General features: G+C 37.7%; 1 protein-coding gene across 1 annotated transcript in view; it reads right to left on the bottom strand.

Moving 5' to 3' along the window:
* Window positions 1–15,608, bottom strand: part of NALCN (sodium leak channel, non-selective) — a gene marked incomplete at its 5' end in the record, with an annotated part of 58,009 nt that overhangs the window by 14,084 nt on the left and 28,317 nt on the right. The window contains 11 exons of the mRNA XM_010022212.1: window positions 2,369–2,443; window positions 2,870–2,976; window positions 3,499–3,592; window positions 7,616–7,714; window positions 7,799–7,919; window positions 9,774–9,880; window positions 10,508–10,612; window positions 11,632–11,799; window positions 13,764–13,895; window positions 13,993–14,113; window positions 14,491–14,547. Coding sequence (XP_010020514.1) covers window positions 2,369–2,443; window positions 2,870–2,976; window positions 3,499–3,592; window positions 7,616–7,714; window positions 7,799–7,919; window positions 9,774–9,880; window positions 10,508–10,612; window positions 11,632–11,799; window positions 13,764–13,895; window positions 13,993–14,113; window positions 14,491–14,547 — 1,186 coding nt within the window. The remainder of the gene's footprint in view (window positions 1–2,368; window positions 2,444–2,869; window positions 2,977–3,498; window positions 3,593–7,615; window positions 7,715–7,798; window positions 7,920–9,773; window positions 9,881–10,507; window positions 10,613–11,631; window positions 11,800–13,763; window positions 13,896–13,992; window positions 14,114–14,490; window positions 14,548–15,608) is intronic.

The raw sequence follows: 15,608 nt of genomic DNA, 5'->3' as shown, positions 1-15,608 counted from the left end.
AAAAGCTTTTCCATACTGCAAATACTTCTTGCCATAAAGAATACTCTGTACTCAGCACCATCTGTATTCAGCAGATGTAAGAGAAGAAAGCTAAGAACTGTAAAGGCAGTACGTTTTACAACGTAGCTGGTAAAGCAGCCAAAGTGCTTGACAGTTCCAATATAGGTAACGGGAGTGTAGAGAAGAAGCTTAAGAATAGATTCTGATAAGAAATAGTTACAACAGCTAACAGACACTGAGGTAGGAACAATGGAAGGAACACTGGAGAGTTTCTCATACACAATTTGTATTAAACTTCAAAGCAAGTCAAGTGTTACTATATAAAGGCTATAAATGTCAGACATTCATTACAGATATTTTCCATCCCACCTTGCAGCATTGCCATTTAGCAGTATTCTTTACATTTCTGAAACCAAAGCCATATATAAAAGGACACTAGTTTGACAGAGAAGGTTGATTTTCCAGTTATTTTTTTGCCATGTAATGTTTTCTGAAGCCTGACTACAAAATGAAGAATATGGTCTCTGAATCTCTAATTATCCCTAGAGGTACCTGGAAGTATCTTGCTCCCTTCTAACCAGTCAGCTGAGATGCCCTAGAATACTGGAGATAGATGTGTGGGGCTGGCAGGGATGACAGAAGACCTGCAAACATCCTTGACCTTTTGTAGCAGATAGTGCAGGCAAGGGGAGATCATGTAGGGTACCCCAAAAAGCTTTTGATGCCTTCAGTTATTCAGGCAACTGAATCTCACCCTACAACTCCCTTGATCACAGTGACAGCTTAAACACCTACCTCACATGTAGAATTTAAACACCTAAGTTCCGGTGTCTATAATCTCAAACTGAATACCACACTGTGCAAATAAAAAAATCATATCTCATTTTAGTATGTGATCATCAGTGTGGCAACAGAAGTGAGACCTCCAAATTCTTCCTGTTCTTCTATACAACGTATACTGACGTGAGCAGTAAGGATTTAAGACTGAATCAGGAGTCGTTAGACTGGACACAGGGCCATTAGCAATGCAGAAATCTTTGGCCTTCCTCATGGACCATGGCTGCTAGTGGCAGACCGTACACATAACAGACTCTGTAACCAGACTATGCTGCAATAGGGAAGATCCTGGGCAGAAAGCTGCTTCCTCTCTCCATAAAACATGTGCTCTCACAGTGTGATAGCTTGCCTGTTGAGACAGTCAACAAATTTTTCTTGGCTATGACAAAGTTCCTTTGAAATTCTAGATGTGCATTTGTTTCCCCTGGCAGTATAAGAGGAACAAGTATTTCTAAAGACATAGTTACTAAGTAAATTAAAACCTGTCTGTGTATGATACAAATCAAACTTTTCTGTGTTTGCTCAGTCTCTCAAGAGATACTGATTTCTCTTGGGTAGGGGAAAAAGAAGCAACAACACGGACATACTCTAGCTGCAAGGTATTCACATCATTTTTTATTCATCACTGCTGGCAAAACCTACCACTGGAACATAGGAACTGTCATACTGCATTAGAGCAGTGGGAAATGTAGTCTACTATCCTGTTTCTGATAGTGGCCAGTATCAGCTATTCAGAGGGAACTGAACTTACAGGAGAACTATGTAGTAACCTAACAACAGAGGAAGCATCTTCTTTAACCTCATAATTGTGTGCTTTGTTACACTACGGATAGCCTTATACATTTAAAAAAAACCCAAACAAATGCTTTTTAAAATGTGTTTAAGTCAAGTCCTTAGATTCCAGTCTTGTGAAAACAGGCTAATCACACCTTGCACAATTGGTTGTAGTTACAATTTTCTCACAGAGAGAGAACTGTTAACACATAGCATCCAGATACATGCAACAAAAGAGACACAATACTGGAATTTGACATAGCTTATTAAAAGGAATTAAATGGAAATATGATACTTAAAACCCAACAAACCAACAACCAAAACCCAGAACTGAGAGAGGTTTGATGATGTCACAGCTACAGAACAGTGGGTATTAATGCACCAGGCAAAATACAAATGGATCAATCAGAATTTCCATGATACATCACAGACCCTGTGTTGTACAGACTGAATTTAATCTGAGATGTTCTGCAAGCAAAGAGTTCACTGGGTTCACTAAAACTCATGGTGAAATGCTCAGATTCAAATATATATAAAAGGACAAAGGACAAAGCTCAAGGTGGTGGTGAAGTATGACTATAACAAAGTAAAAGTTTATCCCTCCGACACGTTTAAAGATAAGTGACATGAAGAGTCCCACGTGTACATGTTCAGAAATAAAAACCATAGCAAAGAATGAGACAACATCCCTAAAGACAAAATGAAATATATACATACCAGTCTTAATCTCAAGAAGTCATAAAAGATGTTACTTTACCTCAAGGACAAAAATGAAGGTGAAAACAACAGACATTGTTGCTAAAGGCACAGTCACTGGATCTGCAGCATCCCACTGAAATGCAAATAAAACCCGTTCACAGAAGAGTAGCTGTTAAACATAACTAAATTACCTTAAACTTCATTGCCTTAAACTTCATTGCCTTAACTTTTCTTGCAGGTTTTGTTAATGAATTACAAAGTTAATTTCACTTTAAAATACACTCAGAGAGGAATGGTATCTTGGTATATTCTCTCACAGATTTACAGCTTAACTGGAAATTAAAATTGGGGATCAGACTACAAAAAGGCAGAAATTGACTCAGCTCCACAAGTTATAATTAATCTACAGTGATCTGCGCTAACTGAGGTTGCTTTATCTAAAAATCATGTTTCCGTACATTCATCACAGTAAGGGCTCAACTGATTGTTAACTGGTGTTAGGAAATGCACAACACATACTATACTACTATAATGAAATTCTTAAAAGAAACACAATTACCTTAACTGATAACAACACAGACTGGGCCAGAACAAGTACAGCAATAGTTCTCTTAAAAAATGGATGCTGAGTTATATCATACATCTTAGCTCTAAAGCCATCGTTATCTGAAAAAGAAAGTTTGAGGAGGAAAGTTAAAATACATACTGGTGTTTTTCCCCTATTTCTTGACATCTTTTCCATGTTCATTAGTGGCAAAATAATCCTTTACTAGTTTCAAAATACATTTCTAATTTTCTGCTACAATTTTCCATATCAAATAGGGCTTCTGAAGATATAATTTCAAATACCGAACACAGTGTTGCAGGAAGGCTTTGGTACTTGTGGGGCAAGTGCATCATTCAACTGCTGTCAGGTTAATACATTCCATTCATATCATTAATAGCCATCTGCAAATATTATTCATCTAGAAAATCATTTTTTCATTAATGCTTATCCTAAAACCATCGAAGCACAACCTTTTTTGGGGTAGATTTTAATGGCCTTGTGCAGAGATCTGTAGTTGGAGCATTAACTTATGCACAACCTCCTAGTGGCCTCACGATTACAATTTTAATTTGAATCACAGACTCCTGGGGAATTACGAACACTGGGGCACAACATGAATAAAACCAAAATATCTTTGATACCCGGACGAGGTGGGAGATGAAGAGGTTGTGCTATCTTCAGTCTGCTTTTCAGATCTTCCCATCGTCTCTGATCTACAGTCAGTAAAGCTGTCCCCTTAATAAACAAAGAGAAGCGTATAAAGCTTTTATCATATAAAGCTAGAACACTGAATGCTGTAAACATGAGAACAACATTCGCTTTGGTGACTGAAATAAAGTTACATACGCAACTCTCCTTAAATAACACACCATATGAGTAAAGGAGTCTAAAGTATCTGCTGTTACTCAAGAGGATTTCTGGATGCATTAGCTGTGAGTTTCTGGGACTCAACTCAGCAGGCTGAGTTATGGCTTTTTGTAGCAGCAGCCCAGTCTGGGCAGTGAAACACTGCAGGACGTCTTCCATTTGACTGAACATCATTTGCCAGGAAGCACTATTTTAACGAGTGGTCGATTTTGTCTGGACTTTGCTACAGAAAATCTTGTGGCTTATCAGTACCACTACAGTTTCTGGGGGAATGAGCCCTCCAGGAGACTGCTGAGGCTCTCCTCAGCTTTTCTGCTTGGGGTGTAACTGAAATAAAATAATAGTATGCTATGAATCTACAAAAGCCCTCCACAAACGAAGCACAAGGAGAGGTGGAAATAAACCCTTAGGGTGGGCAGTGGTAGATGGTAATGTGTGTTTTTCATAACATAGGAATAAACAAGCAAAGCCCAAACAGAATTTAATATTATATAAAATGACCTTGAAAACAAAATGAGGTCCTCATCATTTCAGAGAACTGTAAAATCTAATGGAAGGAATCTGGAGTTATAAAAACAAGGGAGACCTTTTCAAGGTAAATGTCACAAGTCTGTCTACCAGAGGCTTGGCGGCTGCCCCAGTCAGCACGGAGCCTCACTGCATGGAGTGAGGACTGGTCTGATCTTTGGGACTCACCTGGGCATTGGCTTGTGTAGATACTGGAACTGCAGCTGGCTGTGCAACTGATAAGGTCAGGATTTGTCCCTCTCAGTGGACATAATCTCTTTATAGAGCTGTGTCCCCACACCACACACTGGGAGTAGGTGCTTTCCAACACAATACGGACAAAGCGACAGACATGAGGATGCCTATTGTTTGTGTCAGGCCCAAACTGTACCATTTAGAAACACCTAAATTAAAAGGCAATTCATTCACCCCAGTGAGTGCATCCGGTTTATATTCTTGGAGAGCTTTCACTGCAAACAAGACAAAAAGTGGCAAAAAAAAGTGGACCTTTGTAAAATTCAGGAATGGTGATGCCCAGTTGTTCTGTTGCTCAGAAACTACCACTTCCTCCAGCTGGATGATTATAAGGGGACCACAGAACACAGCCCTGTGAGTGAGACTGCTGCTGGAGGAGCTGCATTTGTGTTTGGACTTCAACTCAAAAATGACAGACAGTATTTCAGCTGACCACATCTTCGGAGCTGACTGAACACACGGCACTTGGGAGCTGTGACAAATGACGGGCAGGTGTTGTGAAATGGGTGGTGATGGAACACTTTGGGCTTGTGCCCTATTGCTGGGGCAGTTAAGGACCCAGCCCTGAGCCTCAATGTATCATCCACGAACTTTCTAAAGCCAACATCTACTTAAATCACCAATTGCTTGGCCAAGTAACTAGTTTTAAGAAGAGGCAACTTAACCTTATACAGTGGAATGTTTGGCTCTCTTCTTTTTGGACTAGGTGCCAGTCATCTCTCTATCTTACTTCATATTTCTTTCAGTTCCTAGAAATTTCTTCATTCTGCTTGAATATTGACTGGGCTGAGATTTTGCCCCATCGCATAATTAACTAACATATTAATCTTTTCAATTCAAATCAGAAGTTTTCTTTTCCCTATAATAAACACATAAAAAGTAACAAGTATCCAAGAAAACAGAAAGAAAACCAAACTTTACATGCCACTGCAGTTACCTGAGGTTACTAAGAAAAAACTGAAAAAGCTGAACTTGATGACAAATGATTTATACTAACTGAATTTTTATTATCATGTAAATTCTACAGAAATACTGCATGATGTGGCTGTTGAATGTAATTTACAGGGAACTGTTATTAGTGAGTAGCTTTTCTGATGTTCAGACGAATGCTTTCCCTGTATTCAGATGCAGAATTAAGGAGGAGAGCATTCATAACTAAAAAGGCAGCCACAGTTCGAGGAAAACGTACAAGCAGAGAAATCCACCCCAAAAGGGTTAATGTAAAAATCTGATAAGTTGCTGAAAATAATGGGAACCCTAATTCAGGCCCTTCACCTCAGACTTCCACATTAATACTGGCAGCTCATGCAGGGGTCACTTGGGCTAGGATAACTTGTTTAGTTACCCCTGTGCTCACAATCCTTATAAGCATCATGTTCACACCTTCCTGTTCCTTCTCACTTTGAATCACAGTGGACACAAGCAAACTTTTACTTTTCACATTAATTTGAGCTGTCCTGTGTCTTTAAAGCTGTGTATCTAGGAGGAGGGAATGAAACAAGAATATGCTATGCAGCCACATATAATCAGGAGTATTTTTCCCCTGTTCATGTTTCAAACTTTAAAAAAGTGGTGAAAAACTAAAAGGGAAATGCCCCACTTCCTCACTTCTCGACACCATATGCACCACACCTCAACAGAGTAAAGGAAAGATGTTTGAACAGCCATGATCAAAAGCTATAAGAGAGTGAACTCTGTAATGTGATACTTCTTCTCTCCTATACTCATGCCTATGTACAGGTTTTTGAGGAAACTAGGAAGTGTAGAGGCAAATGAAAAGCAATTTATAGGATAGAATTGCTCAGCTAACAGCTCAATAGAGCTTCAAGAACTATGATGTACATGACAGAAACATGCATAGCTGAATACCTCACAGCTATAGAAGAAAATTAAAATAATTTTATCATTTCAAATAATACTTTAGCTTACCTGTAATTTAAATAAAATTATTTTTTTTTTCATTTTTGTTTCCCAAGACTTGCTGAAAAATGTTTTTTATTCATCAGTGTAAGGCTGACATATTTGAAGGAGAAGTAATATTACCCAGCTGAACAGGAAGGGGCAAAAGCATCTATAAAAATCCAGGGGAATTCTCATAGTGGAGAAAGTTAATATTTTTTAAATCACCAGTCAAAATTTAGTGAATGAAAAAATAAATGAATAGCATATTGCTCCTCATTCCGTAGAACAGATGTATTTAACAAGAATGACTGTACTTCATCCCACCAAAACTACAGTGGAATCACGCAAACATGAAAATACCGTCTGAACAGCAGAGGTTTTAGGCTGTTTATCTGGCTTGCAATCTGCCTGACTTCATTTCATGATGCCTAGATAACTGCAAAAATCTCATTATTTTCAGGACTTTGAACTGAAAGATGAAAAAATTAATAATTATATGTTAGTGCCACAGGGGCACATAAAAGTGGGTATTAAAAAAAGTCAGATTAAGGGATGTGCAGTGTGTATGCAGCAGTCCCACCCAGAGGACGCTAGCTTTAACAAGTGTAGACATGAACTGCCTTCTAACAGCTCGCCTGGAGACAGGTTTTTCTACTTTTCAGGGTAATCCACAAAGACCACGTGAACTGCAGTTCCTAAAACACTACCTACATTTCTGTTTGGCTGATGGACAATAAATTTTACAATTACTCTCTAATTTCTGTTTGCCAGAAAAAAAAGCCATGCAGCTTTACCTTGGATCTGAAATACTCCAATTGCAGGTCTCTACTGAGACCCCTTAGTTGTAACACATACAAGCAATGTTATATCTTCTACCTGACACTGCATGTGTATGCCTACATCAAACTAAATCAGCAGAATGTGGAGCATCTGTAAATACATGGTGCTTTAGGTTCAATCTCCATCTGGTAACATGGCTGCATTGTAAATAAACTCAGACAGCTTTGAAAGTGTGTGATGGATTGCTATCATCCCAGGCTTGAGTTTTGTAGTAAATATGGATCAGGTTTGTCTGAAACCATACTTGCACTCTTAGAGAATGTAAGATTGGTAAGTCAGTTTTAACAGCAGTCTTACTGGGTAACATAACAATACAATATCAGTTTCCTTTCAGTAAGGTTTCTTACAGACCCAGTTCAACACACAATAAACCACCTTACTCCGTACCTTATTTTCATTGAAATTAGCAATGACAACTCCAACGAAAAGGGTCAGTCCAATCATGCAGCCAAGGAATACAAAAACATGAATGTAGATTCCATGGATCTGAATAGATAAAAATAAGATTAATAGTTAAAACAAGTCAAAGTATGTGTTGTAGAATTCAAAGACACTGCTGTGTTTTCTTACCGGCCCAACACGATGAATAATAACATCTCTGACTTCCACCCAGCCTTTTAATGAAAGAACTTCAAATAGTGCCAGCATTGCGTTCCCCACATTGTCAAAATTAAAATTCCGAGGATTTGCCCTGAAATACATTACACAAATAGGCATAAATTCAGTAATAAAGTTGTTCTATTGCTTACCTTGATTCTTCATAGTCTAACATTTAAATACCTTGCAAAGCTGGTGTGAAAGCCTCTGAAATACATCATTCAAAGTTCTGTCTCAAGAACAAAAGAACAAGAGCAACAGCAATAAACAAGTACAGCATAATTTCTTTGATCCCTATGTGTGTTTTATTTTCTTACTCAGAATCTGATTCACAGCAATAAAGCTTATAACAAATTGCTGCATTTTAGTGTTTTTGTGAATGATACTAGAAAAAATACAGTATTTGTGAAAAACTGGATCCAATGGCATTGACCAGATTCTGAAACAAACCTACCTGAAGATGACCAGTCTCAAACCCACATAAATGATTCAGACTCCAAAGTCAGTGAGATGATTTAGAAAACACTGTTCTTTATTCATTATCATTGGGAGCTGACGGTCTAAAGCAAAAATTACTGACAGGACATCACATCTTCTTGGCTTCCCTATACCATATGCTCTAACCTTTTGTATCAGCTGAGATTCAAGAGGATGTTTCCAGCTGAAAATTAAAAGTATCCTCTTTGGGCTAGGTTAGAACATTGCTCTGTCTCTATAATCCAAGATAGATACTCCAAGAAGTCCCATTAATTTTCAACAGTCCCATTAATTTTTAACAGACAAGGTAAATAGTTGTATTTGAGAAGAATTATTATTTGGTGCTTGTGAAAATCCAACCATTCAGTGAAAAGAGAGCTCTCAGATGTAGATACTTCTTTTAAGTGCAGTCCTTATACTGACATCTGGCTCTTGAAAATCTGGCCTGACACAGCCAACAGGTGGTATAAATGTATTTGCAGTAGTACATTTTTCTGCAATAACAAAACATTCCCCAAAGTTTAGTTATGCTGATAAAGACAGTTTTTGCTTATTTCTGGATCACGCTGAAGAGGATTGAATTTGCTTACTTGAGGAAGAATTTGTGTGAAACATACAGAAACAAAGACTTCTGCAGATGTCAGAGTTTCACTGTCTGTTCAAATCACAGCATATTATTTGATTAGTGTAGGATGGCTCTGAATTTACCACTGCTGGTACATTCTTTGTCCACACACAGTCAATTAAAATAATTGTGGCTGTTAAGCTGATTTTGCAAAATGTCAACCAACTTAGAAATGTAAACAATTAAAAAGAGGGGTTTTTTGCTTGTTCAGGTGTTGGGAAATATTAAATGGACTTTATCAGAATACTAATCTTAAACATAATGTTAGTGCTTAAATATTTTTTACTGCACTTCTGCACCAGATAGACCACAAAGACTCCTTGCATTGGAAACTGCTAGAAAGAAGCTGCTAGCTGGCATGGTTAACGACCACAGAAGAGAAAGGCTGGTTTTAGGCATGACTTGCTATTTGGTTTTTATGGGTAGCTGTAGGCAGGTTGATTTTAATTTCTTTTTCTTCCCATCATTTAATATTTATTCTTGGGTTCTGTTGATGATATATAGATCTCAGGATGTCTTCATGATAGTACTAAAGAACAATTAAGTGATAATCTTGCTTCAAGACAATAACTCCCACTGTAATAATAATCATATCTAATTCCTGTCTAGGTTCAGTACCTAAGGGTATTTTCTTCCTTTCTGCTCTGTGAATAGAAGAGCAGGTTAAGTCTGGAAAAATTTCATGTATCTGCCTTTTTACTAAATATACCAGAATTTTTACCCTTAATATAATTTGGCTTACAATAAAAAACCTCCATCAGTAATTTAATGCTATGACATTTGAGCCATTTTCTACATCATCAGCTTTGTTTTTCAAGAAAGATAGGCCAATCTGTAGCAACTCACCAGACTCGAGGCACCCAAAATCCAGGCTTTTTCTCTCCAGGCCTTAATTTTAAATTGAGATTTTTGGAAACACTTACATTTATTCTGAAGATGCCATGACAATCTTCCTATAGTGAAATAAAACACAGCCTGAGATTAAATAATGGCCTGTAAGAGATGCCAAAATGCCAGCATAGACAGCACACTTGCCATGATGAGGAGGCAATGTAAACAGAAACAAAGGGTTATTTACAGGTCTGGGATTAATAGTCATGGACCTTTACCCACATGAGAAATGCATTCTAGGAAGGATTCAAAAACCCCTTCTCCTCCCAGGACAGAGAGTGCCTTTCATTTTGCAAGACTATCTAGCTTTTCACCTCTTTCCCAAAGACACTGCTCCTTTAGCTGATGACATTTCTTCAAATTGAGTAAGAAGCACAGCTAATGTTCTCCTTGTAACCTACATAGCATTTCCAGTGATTGTTGACCTCTTTACGTGTTTTTTAGATGCTGACCTAGGAAAGCAAAGTGTCATTTTCCACAGTTAATTCGATGTGACATCCAGTCCTTTGCAGATAACATGGCATGATTTGATAATACTTTTTCAGACAGTCCCAAATATTTGGACTTTACTTTTTACTCCTTTAACACCTTTCCCTTCATCATCCTGCTTCTGAACAAGAACGTGACCAAGATGTCCATCTCTCATATGATACCATACTATTATTTTGAAGCAGAAAAGCAGTTCTTACCCTAGAGATGATGTGTGGGTCATTGCATTTAGCCAGTTTTCCAGCAAACAGCTGCACTCCAAAACTTGCAAAAACAAGCATTAGTGTCAGCAGAAGAATAGAAACCTGTAAAGATGAAGTTAGACTTGTCAAGCTCTCCTCCTGAAGATGTGGAAAAGGGGGTCAGCTCCTTCAGTGAACTGCAGGGAAGATCATTTTGTCGGATAAACCTGGAGATACGGCTTCCGTGACAGACATGTTGCTTTAGGTTCTGATCCAGTACCCAGGTGCTGTGTTATAATTAGTATTAACATAGCATCTAAGAAGTGTAGACGAGGATCAAAGCTTTCTTGCACTCAGTGTACCACCTTGCTAAATTCTTTAAGTGTAAGAATTGCCATTCACTTTAAAGGGAACTCCTCAAATACTTAAATACATGCTGCTCCTGTTTTGCAGAATCAGGCTTTACTAATTAATCTGAGTAAGCCATTGTTAGATATTTAATTCCGCGATAGCTACAGTAAAGGTATGCATAAGCAATTATAATGTAAATATCTTTAATACAATACAGAATCTATGAAATGCTAGCTAGCTATATACTTTTTGTCCTTGCTTTATCATATTATTGTCTGAAAATATTTTGTAGCTTAGTTTTTTATAACAACCTGACATAATATGGCATTCTGTTAAGGAACAAAATGTGTGTTGTTTAGGCTGACAAGTATCACATACATTCCCCAGACAATAGATTAGGTTCTGAGCAAGCAATCAAAAAAACCAGGTTTACTTTTGCTCTTGTAGAGCAGCCATACCTACTTCTCACCTTCTTTCCCCAAGTAGAACTGTGAATAAGGTGTAGATTTTATTTCATAATCCTCATCCTATGTAATTGTGGAAAAAGACATGCTGAATGGATAATAGGATTTATAGAAGAATTGTTGTAGAAGCTTTATTCAGCATAAATGTAAACTTATATTTCTAATCTTTAACCTGTTCTGTGGTCATCTGCAGTGGTAGCTATAATGAAAAATCAACAGGTAACAGTGGAGGAAAGATTAGAACACATCAGCATTATAGGAAAATGGCATTTTACTCCTCTTCCATATCTTCTTTTTAACAACAAGAACAAAATAATGGGCACATACCAAAAAGATTTCCTTAAAGCCGCTGAACAGCTCTCGCACCACCTTCCGCATCTGAGGGACCAGTTTGAAAATCCGAAGAGGTCGGAGGCAGCGAAGTACCATTAAGAGCTGAGCTCCAGATTTGGCAGGGACGTTCTGGGGCATCCAGCACAGGAATATCAAACTCACCTTGAGGAGACAGGGCAGGAAAAGACAAGGAAGGATTGGGCTACTATGTCATACCTGACACAGACGCAGCACAGAAGATCAATAAACACTTCACTTCCTTAAAATTAAGGGGAAGACTAAGGCAAAAAAAAAAAAAAAAAAAAAAAGCCTGATTTAGAAAAAGGACTCTATCTCCTGTGCCCTGGCTGATCGTCCTAACTAATGGGCATCAGCTTCATCCTCTGTCTTCTCCTTTGACTCAAAATCTATTTTATACTTTTCAGCAGATTGAACAGATACAAAAGAAGAAATTAAATTGGCTGATTCAGAGCAGCCAAACTATATTCTTGGAGCAGGAAGCATCACCTCTTTCCCCCCCCTTCTCATTTCAAACAGAACTTAAAAGCCTGAAACTGAGATATCCTCACCTGGAAAGTCTGTTAACAGTTTCCTCGACAGTTTTAATCATAGAATCATAGAATAGATAAGGTTGGAAAGGACCTTAAAATCATCTAGTTCCAACCCCTCTGCCATGAGCAGGGACACCACACACTAAACTATGTCGCCCAAGGCTCTGTCCAACCTGGACTTGAACACTGCCAGGGTTTGAGGACTCACAATTTCCTTGGGCAACCTATTCCTACCACTTTCTTACAGGCATTAGTTTTGTGATTGTGTGGTTTTATTAAACAAATATTATGCATTTAAAAGTGTTTTCAAACAGCATAGTTGTGTTCTGTAGTCTGAACAATCTCTGACAGATGGTTATTGATTATGTCTCATATTTTGAAAAGTATTTATAAAGCCAATGTTATTATAAAGGGATAGAGGTGAGACTGTTACAAAGAGGTAAATGCACAAAAAATGGACGATGAAGCTGATATCACCAATATAATTTAAAACATAGTACAATTTGTTAGAAACAAGAGTGGTAAATGATAGCCACCCCACCAAAACAAAAATATTTGCCAGTGCTTCTGACTTTCTTTGATGTTCTTTTAAGATCACCACAGGCACATTTGGAATATCCAAGGTACACCATCTAAATCTTCCTTCAGACAAGCAGGAGGATTCAGACAGATTTTAAGAAACTAATGCACATACTGATTATGCATACTACAGTAGGAGTTTTGCATAAGCATGCATATTTTTATGCTAACAATGGAATCTGTGATACAAATTGATCATGACAAATTTTATGCTGCACATCTGTCTGGCAGATTAATCTCTTAAACATTTAATCTAAATCCATCATAGACAGTTTGCTTAGTAATTTCTTCAGTTAGAAAATATACTGTATTACACTGAGCACTGGTTTTGACACATTCTCTGGTGTTTATTGTCATGTGTGAAGAGGAAACAGATCCCCTTCTCTTGTATTTGAATGGAATGCGAGAAATTTCTGAGGGACAAAGAAAACAGAACATTTTTTCCTAAGAGCCACTACTGATAGGTATGCAATATAGAAAGATGCTGCTTTGCTTTCTTCCTGCTATAGCAATGTCAGCAACAAGGATGTGCCTTTCTGTCAGATGGTAAAGGCTTTTGAAATACCTTCTATAAAGCAGGAGAACTGTCAAGACGGGAGGAAGCAATGAATGGCTAAGAAATAGATAAAATAAAGATTGTCCTGCATAAAAATATTGAAGCAAGGTCAGGGATCTTGAGATTATTTTGGAATGAAATTGGGTCTGATACTTAAAACATACCAACAAATAAACAATTAAAAGGGACCATACAGTGGCCCTTCACTAAACTCTCAGATGCTTATCACATGTCAGTGTATTTTTAGATGTTTAAATATGTATTCGTACAGATAACTGACAGGAATGCACATGAAAACAGTGGTGTTCATATGCAAATTACACTACCGCATTTGCACCAGGGTGCAGAGCCAGATTTTTTAATGTTACCAAACATTTATATATCCAAAGATATCAAAATTAAGAACACTACAGAACCCCCCCATGAATATAAAAACTTACAAGATATATAAATATGTCCATAACTCCTCCAAAGTCCCTAATGACAGCTGTTGGTGTAAAAAACAAGCCATCTGCCATAATCTTCAGATTAAGCTCAATGCTCATAAATATTACAAAAACATATTCAGCAATCTGAAAATCAAAGCAGAGAAGAGTTTTAATTTAAGAATAGTGTGGGGGACCAGGGGGACTGTGCTTCATTACATGTAAAATGATTCAGTGACAGTACCTGGAGTGTTGGAGCATGCATAACTCTTCTAAAGGGGGATTCAAACATCATGGAAATGCAGGAGCATATTGTAACAATGATCATGACCCAGTCCAGGTAAGTAACCAAACCCAGCAAGTCACTGTGAACAATACATAAGGATAACATTACAGAAATGTCAAAAATTCTGGTTCATTTGTATTGTGTCTACACCACACTTAAGTGTTTTCCTACGAAAAATAAATTAAGATGAAAAGTGTCAAATATTTCAGTATTTCAGAAATGCATTGTAAAACTAGGCAAGTTACATGCAAGTGAAGAAGAAAAGCCTGATAGAAAAATCCTCTTCCTATTCATCCTCCTCCCCAAGTAACTCCATGGAAAGAAAAACCTTTTTGGGAAAAAAAAAACCCAAAAATACACCTGTTCATACACAGACACACATACATGCATGTGTGCACTCACACACGTCTACTGCAGGCTTATGTGACCAAGCAAAATTACTTTTGCAGTGCTTACTAAAGCTGATGGTATTTGGTATTTTTCACAGCTCCAGTAACAGGATCTGTTTTAGAACTATAAAAAGAAGAAAAGATACAGTCATTTACATTTTATTTCAGTCAGCATTATAATTACACCATGCATCCATCCCTCAAGGTAATTTATAACCAAAATCAAGGCTACATTTTATTTTGGCTTAATTCTAAACGTCTGTGTAAGTTTCACATAATTCTATGCCATTTCAGGCGTATTATCAACACAGCTACTATCACTTTAATTCATGTCCTACCTGCAATTCCTCTAATGATTCTTTGAACTGCTAGTTTTTTGGATCTTGCTTTTGCAAGCAAAGACTTACTTCTGTATCTTGCTTGGGGATGGCGGGGATAACCTGCTACTGAACTTCACATTCCAAAGTGCTATCCCAAGGAGTTCTTTCCTTTTACTTCAAAAGCTCATGGACTGTATCCTCTGCAGACACAAAAAATTCCTTCCACAAACCCTATTTACTTCTTCAATTATTTTCTGATTGATATTTCTAGATTCTCCATGTCTGAATTGTCCTGTGAAATTGCAGCATTTCACCTACTATACCCAGACTCCCATTAGGCAGCCAAAGTAAGTGAGAACCACTCTATAACTAGTAAGCACATATCTAGGTGACACAAGCTAAGTTCTTGCTTCACCAGTTATTTAGACCTTTTATACCAAGCCAAATGGCTTCAGAAGGAGAAGCTACAAGAATCTTATCCAAGCAGCCTCCCCTGTCCCAGTGTTTAGGGCAACTTTTTACTTGTATTTCAAATCCTTGTAGCAAATCATGCCAAGACAAGATCTTCACTGAAGTATCCTGTATTCCATGTGAAGGCTCTAGCCACTGGGATGGGAATTTGCTGTCACTTCCTCATTGAAGTTAAAGGGAAAAATGGACTGATCTTAATTGAGGCATTACCACCAGAAGAGTTTTCATGGTTATGAATTACAAAAACACACAACGCACACAAGGAGAACAAGAGGCATCTTCCATGGGCTAGGTTCACTCACTTATACCAGTCCATATACAGAAAATACTGGGTTTGGTGCCTTCCCACTGAACCCACTGACTTCTGTGTCTTCTTAAGCTCACATCTCTTCCC

Source organism: Nestor notabilis, unplaced genomic scaffold, assembly GCF_000696875.1.
Source record: "Nestor notabilis isolate BGI_N333 unplaced genomic scaffold, ASM69687v1 scaffold5589, whole genome shotgun sequence".
Taxonomy (NCBI): Eukaryota; Metazoa; Chordata; class Aves; order Psittaciformes; family Psittacidae; genus Nestor; species Nestor notabilis.
The sequence above is the reverse complement of the archived record's forward strand: the minus strand, read 5'-3'. Positions and strand labels throughout refer to the sequence as shown.